The 15,731-nt window shown below is 48.0% G+C and overlaps 2 protein-coding genes across 4 annotated transcripts in view; both read right to left on the minus strand.

The window, feature by feature from the left end:
• Positions 1 to 572: 572 nt before the first annotated feature.
• Positions 573 to 2,190, minus strand: Ackr1 (atypical chemokine receptor 1 (Duffy blood group)). The gene is made up of 2 exons (NM_010045.2): positions 2,077 to 2,190; positions 573 to 1,616 (listed from the first exon to the last, which is right to left on the minus strand). Exons 1-2 carry the CDS (start codon positions 2,095 to 2,097, stop codon positions 633 to 635), a joined length of 1,005 nt encoding a protein of 334 aa, NP_034175.2. The 5' UTR covers positions 2,098 to 2,190; the 3' UTR covers positions 573 to 632.
• The window catches only part of Cadm3 (cell adhesion molecule 3), a 36,248-nt gene continuing 21,095 nt past the window's right edge, over positions 579 to 15,731 (minus strand). For 2 of the 3 annotated variants that reach the window (XM_006497060.4, XM_030243803.1), the window contains exons 3-10: positions 15,109 to 15,249; positions 14,432 to 14,584; positions 13,607 to 13,744; positions 13,007 to 13,177; positions 10,356 to 10,446; positions 9,741 to 9,910; positions 6,707 to 6,832; positions 579 to 5,826 (exon numbers count right to left, since the gene is read on the minus strand). In XM_006497060.4, the coding sequence (XP_006497123.3) occupies positions 5,708 to 5,826; positions 6,707 to 6,832; positions 9,741 to 9,910; positions 10,356 to 10,446; positions 13,007 to 13,177; positions 13,607 to 13,744; positions 14,432 to 14,584; positions 15,109 to 15,249 (1,109 nt within the window). In that variant the 3' untranslated portion in view covers positions 579 to 5,707. The remainder of the gene's footprint in view (positions 5,827 to 6,706; positions 6,833 to 9,740; positions 9,911 to 10,355; positions 10,447 to 13,006; positions 13,178 to 13,606; positions 13,745 to 14,431; positions 14,585 to 15,108; positions 15,250 to 15,731) is intronic. The other variant, NM_053199.3, reaches the window with a different exon arrangement.

The raw sequence follows: 15,731 nt of genomic DNA on the forward strand, positions 1-15,731 counted from the left end.
GTAGCAGTATTTTTGCAGTATTTTGATATACATCCAAGACTGGCCCATAGTAAACATCACTTGGCAAGGTGATTGGCAGCCCTAGTAGGGCAACTAATCTTCAGTATTGTAGGGCATGCCTCATTCATTTTCTACCACCATTCTGACTACCAAACAAAGCCGGACAAGGCAAAAGTGACAAGGAGCACCCAGAAGGGTCAGACAGGGGAGTGGGCAGGGCTATTGCTTTGGACTTTGCTCCTGTCACTCATTGCTCTTTTTCCTGCTTTGGTTTCACTACCCATTCCACTTGTTTTCTGCAGTGGGTTCCTTTTTGTGTGCTCATCAAGCCTTGTCTTCTAGTTTAGAGAGTTCATCTTCTCTCATCCCACTGTTTCTCTTTTCTAGTTCCGTAAGAAGACAATAATCACTCACCTCCAGAGAACATCTGGATTCCCTGGGGATGTTTATCCACCATTTTCTTTCTTCCAGGACAGCTCTAAGGACAGGAAAGGAAGGCATGCACTGCCCTCCTTTCCTTCAGTGGTTTTTCTCCTTCTCTTTAACTCCAAACAAAACAAGAAAGCACCCGCTTCATAAAAGCAGTATAGACTTTAATTTAAGTTGACATGTAGGGAAAAAACAAAACAAAACTAGGACTTGCCTGCAAGGGCATCCATTTGAGAAGCCTGTCTTGTAGGGAGGGAGAGTGAGGACAAGGATCTACGGGTGGTCTGATGGCAGAACAGGGCCAGGAGCAGTGGGGTAGCCACACAGTGCAGCATACTCAGGGCTTCTGTCACATTCAGCATCGCATCAAGAATCTTCTGGGATTGGCATGTATACAGAAGAACAATTTTGGACCTCACCAAAGCATCAAATATGAGAACCATCCCATGAGGCCACCAGAAAATGAACCAGATCCACAAGACACTAACCCAGGGGCCAGGCCCCTTGCTCAGTGCTATCTTCAGCCCCTTGGCTGCCAAAAGAGTCGGTGGCAATACAGTGAAGATGGTAAAACAGATGGCATAATGCATGTACTTCAAAGCTTCCATGTCTCTGGAGGATGGAAAGGCGCAGAAGCCATTGTAAGCATCACTGGCCAGGGCGACTGGCAGCCCTAAGAGGGCAGCTGCTCCCCAAAGTCCCACACTGAGTCCCAAGGTGAAGCCACGGAGTTGACCAATATTCAGTCTGGGGTTCAGGCAAGCATAGCATCCTATCAACAGAGCTTGGGCAAAAGCAGAAGTATACCATACCCAGTAGCCCAGGTTGCATAGGGCTGTGCTGTGGGCGCTGTGTAAGCCTGGTGCCAGGATGGGCACTGCAATGCTGAACAGGGCACTGCCCACTGCTAACTCTGCCAGAATGGGCCAGCTGGGGCAAATCTGCCAGTGGAAGAAAGGTCTGAGAATCGCGAAGAGGATGCCGCCACTTGCCAGCATGCCCAGGACACTGGTGAGCATGAAGAAGGGAAGGGAAGACCTGCCAAGCAGATTACAGGAGTAGCAGGGAGCAGCTGGTGTCAGGCTGTAGTCACTCGAGAGTTCATAGGAGTAGTTATCTTCAAACGAATAATTCCAGCTGTCGAAAGTAAACTGAGTTCCATTCTTGTCTAGTGAAAGGTTTTCCACCTACAAAGTACACCCAGAAAGGACAGTCAGGGCATCTAGCACCTCAATAAAGAGGCTGGGGTATGTGCAGGGCTAGATAGAAGGGGCATTTGGGTTTGGAGAAAAGGGGATCTCCCGGCAGGTCATAGGTGCAGAGAGCATGGTGAACAGGGAAGCTGAGGAGGAGCCTGAATGGACGGAGCCACAGAGAAACCTGGTCCAAGTTGTGTAGAGATCTAAGAGAGCAGATAGATGGAGGGAAGGTGGGGACAGACCTACTGGGACTGCCTGAAAGATGGAGAGAGGAGAAATAGAGTGAGAATGGGAAATAGGAAAGAAAGGGAAAGGATTTTTTTGAAACTGAGAACAAAGAAAAGGGCATGAGAGATTATGAGAAAAGAAAAGTTGAAAATCCTGAGAAGAAAGTAGAAGAAGCAGTAGGACAGAGGCAAGGGTTATGGAACATGGTCCCCACACTCACCGGATACAGACAGTTCCCCATGGCACTGCAGGCTCAGGGCAGAGAAGTACAGGGCCTGGACTCTGTCAGCAGCTGTGGCTCCAAGATAAGTGCCCAGGGCTAATGACTTCTCTCGGGTTCTAGGCAGAGCCAGGGTGTGTGTGTGTATATATATATATATTCAGAGTCACACTCAGGAAGCTCAACCTCACACCCACAGGCTTCTTAAACCTTGGGCTAGCATCGGGCACCATCCTGGGGCTTCCTGTTTTGAAGTTGGATTTGCCTGATCAGAATGACCTCAGGAAACGAACACGGTGAGGTCCACAAAGGGGGAATTTTCCCAAAGGTGACAAGGGGATCTTTCCAGCAAAGGAAGGATGAGGGGCCAGGGGTGACTGGTGAAGCAGAGATAAGAGCCGCACTGGGAAGGTGGAGTGACCAGGCGTCTGATGACTCTCTCTGTTCTCTCTTTCTTTGAATGAGATCCAAAGAAAGAGTTCAAAAGATCCCCTGTTTGGGGGGAAGGTGGGCTAATGGTATTTGGGGTTGGCTCTATCCAGACAGAGTAGGCCTTCAGTTGGAGGCCTTTTGTGCGTGGCAGCACGAGTAGAGGAATGCACATATTTATCTGTGTGTCTGTGTTGGGTATCAGTGTGCCCCCATCTGAGTGCTAGGTGCTGGGTGGTGCTTGGGTGTGGGCATTGTTATCTAGAGCTATGGGTGCTAGAGTGTATGAGGGACTGGAGACTGGAGGCCTGTCAAGGCTCTGTAAAGACTCTCCTTCAGGGAGCAATTGGGCATTTGCCTTACCACCTATGGACTCAATGAATGCATCTCTCACACCAAGAGGAACACATGGTCTGACACATCAAAATAGGCTCTGTGGGACCATGGGATAGCATACTTTAATGTGAGACTATAGCCTATTGGGTAATCTCTATTCATATTCTGTTGTGAAACATACAGACTGTGAGAATGCTTCATTGGTTTGGCATCTCGGCAATAGGTAAAGTTTCTGATGGGAGGTAGAATTGTTATTTCTCTGGCCAGGAGAAATACAGGATACATGTTCAATATGTGGGTTCCCATTAACCCTCTCGGATGAGTACCCAGGTCAAATTTCAGGTGTATCAGGAGGGAGCTAAAAAGAGAGTTTGGCAAAAAAAGAAAAAAAAATGGGTGAAGCTTTCCTTCCCGCATAGCGTTGCTCAGGTCTTTACCTCCATCACAGAGGCGGCCAGCATTGCTGGACAGAGGGTAACGGGGTAGCAGTCGGGTGGCATGCTTTAAATGCAAATATTCTCTGGAAAGCAAAGGACTCAGACACTCTCTGTCCCTCGATTCCACATACAGATGCTCCACAGAGCAGCATGGCAAGGATGCAGTTCCCTTTGAGTGCCAGGTGCCCGGGACATGAGGACAGCCCTTATTTACATGCAGCCCAGCCAGCAGTGAGAGGAGCAGAAAGGAGGCAGCCTGACCACATGGATAATCCAGATATATTGAGGGTGGTCCCTCTGAGATTAGCACAGGAGAGTTAGAAAGATTATAAAGATACACGGTCCCCTCCCTGCTCCCTTCCCCCACTCCCACCCCCACCCACAGACAGACACACACAGCACAACAGCCCCCTCTCCCCCCGCCCCCCTGGTACAAATATGGCTTCTGTGTAATATGGACAGAGTGGTTCAGCTCGAAGAGGAAAAGTTGTTTCCCCAAAAGCGGGTGCTGGGAGACAAGGAGCCCAGACAGGAGCCCATCCCTGGGACCCAGGGCTCCCTTGCTGCTATAAGAGGAGAAGTCCTGGCTAAGTGAGGGGCTACCTGGGGTGCCCAGATTCCTAACCAGGGGCTGGAAGATTCATGAAGGTATTACCTGAACTGAAGGAGTGGGCAGGCCTGCTGGATTGCAGCTGCCCCATTTTGCACACCTGTTGTCAGAGCAGGGAGGACATGCCGGAGGAGGGGGAGTATGATGCCCAAGAGCATCCTGGGTCTAAGGGACAGGGCCAGCCAGGATGGAGAGAGTGAGCAACTCCTCTCCACAGCAACCAGCTTGGCCATAAGAAGGAAGACAGTCAACCAAAAGCTGATATGAGTACCCAGTCGTCTAGTCACTGGGTACAGAAGATGGGGATCCAGGGTCAGTGCCAGGGAGAGGGGTGCATAGCAGAGACGGTGGCCCTAGCCCATGGCTCAGAGATGGGAGGTCCAGGGAAAGGTGGCGAATGCATGGTATTTCAGAGAGGGTCAAAATGCACAGCCCGATAAACCACTTCCTGGGACTCCTCTCTCTCACGTAGGCATCGAGAGTGGCCTGGAAATGGCTAGAATGGAGCAGCCCTCTAGATGAAGTACAAGCCCTGACTACAAAGTGTCCACTCCCAAAGACCCGCCTCATGTGTCCCATGCCCTGTTCCCCCACCTGAGACCCCTGGTCCTTCTTCTCAATCCCTTTTCTTCTTGTTCACACACACACACACACGTACACACATCCATGCATACTTACACACACTTACACAAACACGTACACATACACATACACGTACACACACACACATACACACATGTACAGAGTTCACATTATTCCCTCGGTTTGGGCAGGAAACAGCTCACTGCAGCGAAGCTCCTTTTAGTAATTTTGTTGTCATGTCTGCCTGGCTGCTGAGGGAGGAGGGACCGAGGGCTGGCACAGGGAACCGGAGAGGGCACGGGGTGACACAGGGTGGAGGAGTAGTTGCTGAGCAATGCCATAAGAGGAGCGGTTGCCGTGCAACAGTCCAGGGGCTCGGGTAAGAGTGAGGGGCCCCTCCGAGGTGGGGGCAGCAGACGTTGTTCAGGTCCACAGCTGCCTCTTCCACAGCTGCTGGAGCTGGGAGAGAAGACTGAGCCCTACTGTCCCCCAAGGGCAGATTCTGTTAAAAGAGCCTAGCTTCATTCACTGTGTGGGAGCAATGGGTGAACAGGGCTGATTCCACCACCCTCTCTGGAAATCTACTCTCACTGGGAGGAACACGGTGAAGCCCTGGGTTCTTGTGTGGCTGCATGCTATCTTCAGATCACATCTCTGAACACTATCCTTCTCATTTCTTCCTTATGTAATGGAAGAGAGGTGGCAGTGTGACACCCATCTCCCTGTCTGTAGTGCAGGGCCAGCAGAGGAAGAGCCACCACTAGCCCCTGCTTCCATTCCCAGGTTCCTTTGGGGCCACATCTGCTGTAAAAATGGAAGGAGGGCTGTGTTAAGCCCCACCCACAAACCAGCCCTTGCTCCTCATTCATTTCTAATCCCTCCAACTTCCTCCTCTGAACATTACAGATTCGTTGCTCTCCTTACCCCCATGGCCCCTGCCTCTCCAGCCTTGGAGACGGATTTGATTTGGGATTGTTACAAAAATAATAATAACCCAAACGCAGAGAAGCCACAAAAGGGGCTGAGGGCGACCCACCCCTCCCACCCGCCCTCCTCCCCCCCATTCCAAACCGAGTACAAAACCGCACCCAAAGCAGACATTCTGTACAGGGGGCTGGGTGGGCTGGGGGAGCAAGCGGGAGGGGCGGCCCTGGGGTCGCTCTGTACAAGTCCAGGTTGGTGACAGCCCAGCAGTCCCCATGGGGCCCCTAGGGGCTCAGGAGTTGTGTGGGTGCCCCTAGATGAAATATTCCTTCTTGTCATCCCCGCCTGACTGCCCGCCTTCTGCGTTGATGATGGCCGTATCCGCATCTGGAGCATCGTCGGAACCCTTCGCTTCGTGTGTCAGGTAGGTTCCTGTGTGAAGACAGAGGCTTCTCTTTTCAGAAGCTTCTCAGCCTCTGAAGTCCACCCTGCCCACATTTCTACCCACCCACTCACACCATTGCTCATCTTTCTCTTGCCTGGAGCTTTCTTCCACCCCACCTTCTCTCATTTGCATTTTGTTGCCAACATCCCTCACCTGACCACACCCCCATGAATAATGAATTCTGCTCTTAACTAAAAATCTCATCTATAATGCAGGCAAGGGATAAAAGACGTGTGTGTGTGTGTGTGTGTGTGTGTGTGTGTGTGTGTGTGTGTGTGTGTGTGCGTGCGCGCGCGCGTGCGTGCACCGTATGTGTGCCTGTGCCTTGCGTGTGTGTGTGCGTGTGCGTGTGCGTGTGTGTGTGTGTGTGTATGTGTGTATGTGTGTATGTGTTTGTGTATACAGGAGATATGACTTAGGCATGACCTGTCTTTACAGTTAGGCTGGGGGTAGTAACAGAGTACAAGGAAAAGTAAAAGAGAGAGAAAAGGAAATATATGGAAGAGAAGATGAAGAGTAAAGAGACTGAAGAAGGGTAAAGGAGCTAAACAGAGGGAAAAGAAGACAAGGGCAAGAAGGAAGGGGCTAGAGACTGATTTGCAGGGACCTGAAGGCAGAGCAGCAAGGAGCAGCTGGTTGAGTGGGTAGGTTTGATTGTACTTGGATGGTTACCAAGTGATCAGGCTTGACTGTGGGGTTGCTGTCACTCAGTGATCACAGCACGGGCATTGCAGGGGTTGGCTGTGGTTTTAGTCTCAGACACCCCAAGGGGCTGAATGAGTTTACAAGCCATTTCTGAAGCCCTCATACTCTCTATCCCTCCCTAACTGATCTCCCTACCCACCCGAGACTCCCAACGTCTCTGACCTTTGTGCCGGATCAAATAGTGTCCAAGGAAAATGAGCAGAATGAGCAGCAGGAAGACAATGAAAGCCACAATCCCTCCAATGATGGCGTGGTAGGTACTGGAGGACGAGGGCACTGGACTGGGGTCTGCAGGGAGGACAGGCATACAGTCAGTACTGGGGAGAACCTTTAACTTAAATGCTAATTTGGCCTGGGACAATCCCACAAAAGGAAAATGGCACCAACATCAGGAGAAACCAGTTGCTGTGTGCGAGCACAAGGGACATGCCCAAGTTAGTGTCCAAGTGGGTATCACCATGCTGGTAGCATCGTCATTGTTAAAGAAAATTAGTGTGTTCTCCAGGCAATAAACAAACCAGTTCTCACTGGACCATTCAAGTTGCTTTCTTGGCACCAAAGTTTGACGGTAATCAGAGATCATTACTTTAGTGCCTGTGACCAATATCAACTTTCTTCTTTTCCTCTTTTCCAACACACACACACACACACACACACACACACACACACACACAGAACTGTGTTTTCCTATCCCATGTCTTCCCACCTCCTGTCTTGGTAATGTGCACTCCTCCCTTCAGGGGATTTGGGGAAGAAACAGTGAAAGTTGACGGATCCAAGCATTAAGCAGTTGGACAGCACCTTGCAAAGAAAATGCTACTGTGTCTCCCTGCCTAAGACTTGTAAGTTCCCCTAGAGAGAACAATGCTATAATCTGATATGGGTTAGGAAAGCATCTCCCTTCCTAGGATGAACTCAGGACCTCAATCTCTATCCCAACAACCTTTTCCCAGCCTGAGCTCTGACCTACACAACTGCCTTACCATACAGCATTTGACATCTCGCGCCCCCCACCCACCAGGTATATCATCCTTGATGCCTTTAGCTTCCCAGCCTACACTTTCTTGAACATATCTTGTTCTATTCTTCAGTAATTCCTTCACTTCAGCAAGGAAGATTAGTGACCCAGTAAAATCCAATCTGACCCTTCCAAGGAAGGAGAACTAGGATTTGCTCTCCACTTTGACATTATCTAAACGTTTGTGCACTGGGTGTGATTGGGTTTCTCCAATGATTACTGATGTTCCGTTCATTAGATATAGAAGTCACCATCCATAATAGTATGAGCTGATCTCATAGGACAATGTGGACCAAAGATGTCAATAAAGTCCCAACCTTTGTCAGAGACCTAAATATCTGAGGACAGGTGCACAAACCCAGAACAGTTGTGATGTCTCTGTAGCTATATGAGCCTCAGCTATACCTCACCTACCTAAGGGAGAACTTCTGTCTTTCCATGGGCCCAGCTTGGTTCTTTCAGTCTCATTGGCTCCTGTCCTTTTCTCTTCCCTACCTTATGTTTCCTCAGGCTTGACTGGGCCAGCTTTTTAGGTCCCTTCCTTTCTATGCCTTATTTGAAAAGAAAACATTTGTGCTTTGGTTGTGTTATGTTCTGCTTGGGAGAGTGGCGGTGTGTGGCCCAGGTGTTCCATGGCGAGGCAGGCACAATGACACGATTTAGGGGAAGATGAGTGAAGATACACGAGACATGGTCCACTGTGAAAATCAATCCTGGATATTTACTCTGGAAGCTATAGAAGTAGACAGTTCTTGGAAAAACACAGTCTTCCACTGTCAAAATGACCTCTGGGATTATCAGGCTTCCTGAAGAGGCTGCAGTAACTCCTTCCACCACCAGATGTCAGCACTGGCAGCAAACTGTCAACCTAGTCTCCCTTAGCTTTTTAGCCCAGGGCAGGATCAAGAAGATACCAGCTGACGCCAGACAAGGCTAGCCATAGGACTTGCATGAGGGAGTACTGGGAAGAAGGCAAGGGCTGATATTGGGATGTTAACTGGATAAGAAAATAAATTTAAGAAAAATGAAGATAGCAATTGCAGGGCATGTAAACTTTCTTTCATTGCCATTTGCCATCAAAAATGATCTGGAGAGGATCTGAATATCTGAGGGGCTAAGCCTAGATCCCAGAGTCTTGCCATAGCAATTGAAATCTTACACTAGTCCTGTTGCTGTGTTGAGGAATTTCCATGAGCTGAGAGGTTGTCTCTAGAGTCAGAATCATCAATGTATATACTCTGGGTCCCAATCATTCAGGCTTTGGGCCTCTTTCTCATCCCTGAGATTCTGGGTGTTAGGCACCCCACTCCTTGCCTTACTTGGCATTCATGAGTAGAGACCCTGCATTTTCTTCAGGGCCTGAAGACATTCAGGTCTGAATGTCTCTTTTGTGTTTGTATGGTATGCACATGTGTTCGAATGTGCATGTGTACACTAATGTCCATGCATGCCCATGCATGTCCATGCACTAACTGTACAAGCCACAGGAATGCCATCTACCCAATTTATTGAACAGGATAATCCCTCCTTAGCTGAGAGATCACCAAGTAAGATAGGTTGCCTCTGCCTCCCTAACACTGAGATTACAAACGTGAGTTAACCACACCTACGTTAGTTTTACTGCAACTAGCAAATGCTGACACTAACCTAACTTTCTAGGTGTCTGGTGACTCCAGTTTTTGAGAGAAATTTCAGTAAAAAGCAATTCCATGTCCCTTTGGGAGGCGGAACATTGGAGAAGCGATTCTGACCATCTCTTAGCATAGTGCATGCTTGTTTTGTTTTCTTCTTGGCCAAACTACAATGCACACAGGGTCCTGAGGAAAATGGCTGGAGGCGGCTGCTTGCAAACCATATCTAGTCCCAGAAGGAGGAACTCATCAGCAAACACTCATGCCCTCAAGTGGGGCCTCTAGGTGAAGTTGATATTCTCCCCATCAGATGATAAAGATGGTTCCAGAGGAGCTACTGCCTATACATAGAGAGAGTGGGAGCTCATCTTTCTATTGATTGAGCATTGCTACACACTCCTTGGGCCTAGTGCCATGCTTTCCAGTCATGGGCATTTTCTACCCCCACCCCCTCCAACTACCATACACAGTGAGAAGTTTGACATCAGGAGAACAAGAGATGACCAAAGAAGGAAGATATGGAGTGAGAGAAGCCAAAGACACTCACCGTTGACATTGAGGGTGAAGTAGGCTGTATAGCTGCCCATGTTGCTTGTGGCTGTACAGCCATAAGTGCCACTGTCACTCTTATTCAAAAAGGGGAAGATGAGAGCACTCTCTTGGGTCATCTTGAGGGGTGGCTCACTGCCTTCCTTTACCCACACGTACTGCTGGGGGCTGTTGAGATAGAAAGATGAGATATGGTCAGCATGGCCTTGACCGGAAGGCTAGAGGAATTAAAAAATGAGCTAGGATCAGGGAAATCTGAAGCTGCACAATGATGCTAAAGTGCATTGAGGATGCTATATGGGCCAGAGAGTGGGCATTGGTGGTGGTGTGGGTTATCAGTCTTAGGTGCAATTCGGGGAAGGGAGAGAAGTTTTGATTCGTATCTTTCTGTAACGTTGTTCTATAGGGCACCCAAAGGAGCTGAGCTAGGGAGTGTTCCAACCTCACTTCTGCTGTTTTGCAGTGAAGATAAAGGAGAAGTGTGGCTGTACAGTTAGGGGAGTAGGAGATATGCCTCGGTGGGTATCGGGGGTCCATGGGGAGAAGATGTGTAGTGAGGATGGTTATCTGAGAAGGTGGAGGGGTATTGGAGACTGATGACTGCTCTTCTTACACTGGATTGCCACGCCCCTCACAATGTAACAACAGCTTCTGGCCTTCTCGAGGATGAGCAGGTTCTGGCCTAATCATGGCTGTTGGTGTGTCTGTGGAGAAGTACATGACGTCAGCACAAAACTCCCCACTTTGCACAGGAGACCCTTAAAGCCTTGGACTAACCTAGTTACATGCTATAGGCTCCATCTCCCATCCCCAAAGTCTCAGAAGCTTGAAAGGCTATGAACAAGGCCTTCTTCCTCCTAGCTCTCTCTCTCTCTCTCTCTCTCTCTCTCTCTCTCTCTCTCTCTCTCTCTCTCTCTCTCTCTCTCTCTCTCTCTTTCTTCGAGACAGGGTTTTTCTGTATAGCTCTAGCTGTCCTGGAACTCACTCTGTAGACTAGGCTGGCCTTGAATTCAGAAATCCGCCTGCCTCTGCCTCCCAAGTGCTGGGATTAAAGGTATGTGCCACCACTGCCCAGCTCCTCCTGGCTCTCTTGAACACAGATTGTGACCATCATTGACTGTGAGAGCAACCCGCTGCAACTCAACCTCTGAGTGCTGGCATTCCAGCATGGCTGCCCTTGTTGGGACCTATAGGATGTCTCAGCAGAGCCAAGGAGAAGCCATGGTTTATTCATGCCTAACAAAATTGTCTGGCACATAGACAGGATCTAATACGTATTTTTAAATGAACAAAGAAAGTGAACTTGACACTGACTGAGTTCACTACCTCTCAGTTTCATCTACTCTGTGAGGGAGCTTCGTAGTGAAAGCAATGCTTGAACACAAAACATCCCTTTGAAAGGTCAGTCCAAACATGGAAAGGGAGCAACAGAAACAGTGAGGAGTGGGGGTCATATTTTGGCAGAGGGGAAAAAAAGCCTGAGACAATATAGATGGGTCTGTGTGGGAATAATGACATCTGTCATTGATGCCAAAAGGCTGCTTTGGAGACTGGGTCCAGATGGTGGCTTAGAACAATGTGACCAGATGCTGGTTTGTAACCATGGATAAAGAGGCTGTACTTTCCCTCAGGACAGAGCCCACCTTAACAAGCAGTTGATGAACACGCTTCAGTTAAATCACACAGGGCAAAGAGTGCCAGGCAAGGTGAGAGAATGGGTTTTCTAGGACTTCACAGCTAAAGAGACCTCTAGCATGGGACCTGTAATGTAGCATTTGTTGACTGACTGCTGATCAAAGGCCAAAGGGGACCCTGCAGAGTAATAGCCAGGTGGTCTGGTATCTAAGAGGGGTCTCTTGGCACTCCAATAGCATAAAGTATTCCTCAGTTACAGCCAGGGGACCAGGACTCAAGGGAACTGCCAAGGTCCAGTGCCTCACACTTGGAACTAATAAATACAGAAAATTTACAATAATTTAGACCTGGAAAGTTTGTAGGATTCTTCATATGATTCCATTTATTCTCAGTGTAATTCAGAGTGGTAAGCCAGATTCACAGAGAAACCAAATGCTTTGGTTAAGGTACATACATATAGCTAGGATGTCTCAGTCCTGGCTAAAGCAGCAACCTGCCAATTGATGGTCTTTCAAAATGGATCATAGTACTGTTCAAAATTGACTCATGTTTAAGTTTGAATGAAGGGTCTAGCTACTGATTAAATAGCACGGGAGTTAGTAAATTAATCAGCTTATGTCTTCCATAAAGAGATTAAAAGCTCTAGGGTTTTTCCGTTTGTTTGTTTGTTTGTTTGTTTGTTTGTTTGTTTGTTTGTTTTTTAAATCCCCCAGCCTTTTGGTAAACTAGGAAAAGAGAGGCATTGTTGTCTATGCCTCCATGCTCAGCTTCCACACTTCAGTTCCACCCTTGCCTTTCCCTATATGAAAGTTCCTTTGAAAACGTTTCCAGATTTCCTCAGATGAGAAATTCTCAAATATTCTAACTTCTTCAGATATCCCATACTAGTACCAAAAGTAGGGGTCCAGGGAGATGACTAAGAAGTGTGGGGAAAGGATGCAGCTGTGACACTAATGACTGGCCATGTTCAATCAGAATCCCAAGTGGAAGCTCGGAACTGGGACACATAGAGAAACAGAGACTGGGAGGTAAAAGCCCTCGGAATGTCTCAGCACCAGAGAGGGTTGGGCTTCTCTTCCACACACACCTCCTGACTTCATGGACTGTTAGAGTGTGAAGAAGCCATAAAGATGGCCATGCCTAACTCACTCCTTTAACAAATAGACAACCAAGATCAGTCGGGGAGACCTGTCTTCACACCACACAACCAGTGCATAGTGGAATGGACTACAAGACTAGTAACTAGATATATATCCCAAGACTCTGGGCTTGCTACATTTACCACCGTAGTTTACAGTCTAGTGCCATGTTCACCGGTGCAGCCCAAGGGCTGGTAAACTTTGCCCATGGGCCAAATCTTGCCAGCTGCAAGCTTTTGTAGATAAAGTTTTATTGGATTGGAGCCCAACTCATTTGTTTCCCCATTTGTCTGTGGCTGCTCTCCTGCAGCACAGGCAGACATGGAGACAAAGGCTCTTCAAGCCTTCAGTGTTTACTAAAGGGCTTCTCTTGTGAAGCCTTGCTTGCTGCCTTGTCTGTGCATGGGGCATGCCCTGCAGCCAGCAGCTTTTTTGTTCCTCACTGCCTACCTCACACCCGGTCCTTCTCAGCCCAAAGCCCATGACATACATAACACTTCAATGCGCTGAGAAGTGGATCTGTCGGCTCCCTTCAGAGATTCATGGTTCACAGAGCACACGATGTTTGCTCCATCATCCTCCCGGGTAACCTGGAATGACACTGAGCTGCTCACAGTGAAGGTTTTCCCGTTGGGATCTTCCTGGATTCGTGTTTGGTCCCCTGGAATAGAAACAGACAGATAGAAACACATGCACACACACACACACACACACACACACACACACACACCATATATATATTCACACACTTTAACTATACACAGACTGTATATCTTCACATATAGATATTGTCTGGACCCTTCAGATTCTGAGTCTTTCTAGGACAAACTTAGAAAATGTTAGAAATGGATATGAATGTATAAAGAGAAGATACACCCTCACACACATACACATGTTCACAGAGTGTCTGCCATTCATTTCCACTATTTCTTATATGTCATACACACACACACCTACACACACACACACCTACACACACATACACACACACACACACACACACACACACACACACACACACACGTCATATCTCAGCCACCCGCTCCCTTAGCCACCTCATCTCTGTAACTCCAGAGCAGGAACTACTCACCGTGGAGTTCTTGGTCACCTTTCCTCCAGGTGAGCTGGGCTGCAGGTTTGCTCCCAGAAGACTGACAATTTAGAGTGGCTGTCTCCTTTTCCCGCAATGATGACTTATAACCAGTGATTATGGGTTTCTGTGGGATTCCTGCCATGCATAGGGAATGGCCAGGATAGGAAGGAGAGGCACCATGAAGTCACAGTTCAAGCTCTCCCTGTTGATATGTCCTTTCCATGGGTCAGGACATCTGAGCTCTACTTTGGTTTAGCAAGATGGATAGAAGCATAAAGAGTCAATATTCCTGTTGATCTATCTACTTCCTGAGGACAAGTCTTAAGAAGACTAAAAGGAGGAAGTGTGGTAGTGTAGGTGGGGTGGAGGGGGCCACACCTGAAGGATGATAGTGACTGGGTAACGCAGAGTGCACTTAGGGGGCCCTGCAGATAATAAGAGGCTCAAGAGAGTAGAGATAGAAATTAGAATACAGGGTGAAGATAATTGTATTTTCAAACAACTAAAGAATCTTCGTGGAAACTGGGATTAGACATTGCATATGGAGCTTGTGTTTTCGTCATATAAATTTTCGATTGAAGTGGAATGATCATTCTTTGGTATAAATTACAAACTTTGTACTTAAAGAATGAGATTTGTTCCAGATCATCCAGTAAGTGCTGCAGATCAGAACTCCGTTTCCCTCATATTTAAAGGGAAATGTTCAGGACTTCCCTGTTACTGTTGGAGGCTTGCCTGGCTCTGGGAAGCTTTGGGGACCCACTGAGGGAGGTTTGTTTGCAAAGCAGCATGCTGTGGAGACACGGGGTTTGGGAACCTCACCGAGCACAGTGACAAGGGACTTGGCGGTTCGCACAGGCATAGTGAAGATGGAGCACGTGTACTCCCCCTCATCGGCCAGCGCCACATTGCTGATGCTGATGCTGAGCTCATGGGGAGTAGAGCTAACCAGCTGAATCCGATTATCTCGAAGGGCTGGGGAAATCAGGAGAAATGAGAGTCAGGATTCAGCCAGTACCTTGTATGTTTACCTTCCATTCCTGGGCCAATATCATTGAGGAGAAGGGACGGGCAGAGTGATGGGGGTGGAGGCCAAAAACAAAACAGAACTGGACAGAACAAAACAACTTACTTCTGAATTAGGACAGAAGTATCAGCGACTTTCATGAGCCACTAAAACTAGTAGCTTAAGAGGCTAACTACAATCTGTGTCTTATGTAATTACTTAGGAGAGGACTAGGGCTGCCTAATGTCAGTTCTCATAAGGGCTTCTTTGGGGTGATACTTCTCCAGCACCCAATAAGACTATGCATGCCCAGGTCAGAACTGTAGTACTGGTTTTTCTTTGGTAAACAACTAAGCAGTCCACAGCTTACTGCTTTTTCAAATAACATACCCCGTGTTTCTTAGCCTCTGAACTACACAGAAAATTCCCATCAGCCTCCCCTTTACCCCTAGCCCATGGTTCCCACAGAGAACGGTCATTCATAAGACATTACCTCTCTTCTCCCCGAAGTATAGGGTCTGCTGAGCAGGGTTAGACCACTGCAGAGATGAGTCTTCATGGTCTTTTACTTGACACTTGAGAACCACTGTGCCACCAGCCACAACTGTTTCATCAGATGTCCAGGGCTGGCTATCTGCAGGGGTAGAGTAGAGTTAGTTTCCCAAGGAGCTGTGAGGATGTCTACCCATTACTGGGCCACAGTCCATCTCATCTAAGTCAGGCTATCCAAGGCTCTGGTTTCTGTATTCTCTTGAGGCTTCATGGGTGAGCGAACAGAGGTGGTGGTGGTAGTGGAAGGGAGGCAGACCTGCTCTTCTCTTGCTTTGGATACACAGAAAGCTTCACCTCTTGTTGAGTGTTGGATGAACGGACAGGGTCACAAACACTGAAAGGATAAAGGCACCCATATCTGAACATACTACTCCACATGTGTCTCTTTAGATATGGTTCTGCCATTCATCGTTGAGAACACTCACGCATCTCTTCCATCCTATATCTTGCCTTCCTGTTACCATCTATTATAAGAACAAAACCAGTAGAAAAAATTATGACTAATAACCAAAACTGTAATGGGGTAAAACCTAAACCAGCTCTTTATCTATACAAAGAAAGCAA

Source organism: Mus musculus, chromosome 1 (assembly GCF_000001635.26).
Source record: "Mus musculus strain C57BL/6J chromosome 1, GRCm38.p6 C57BL/6J".
Lineage (NCBI taxonomy): Eukaryota > Metazoa > Chordata > Mammalia > Rodentia > Muridae > Mus > Mus musculus.

Bases quoted from the DNA above. Each gene is read 5' to 3' on its own strand.
- Ackr1 (NM_010045.2), bottom strand. From the start codon at position 2,097: ATGGGGAACTGTCTGTATCCG. The intron at 1,617-2,076 runs GTGAGTGTGGGG...TGTACTTTGTAG, and splicing joins TGGGGAACTGTCTGTATCCG to GTGGAAAACCTTTCACTAGA.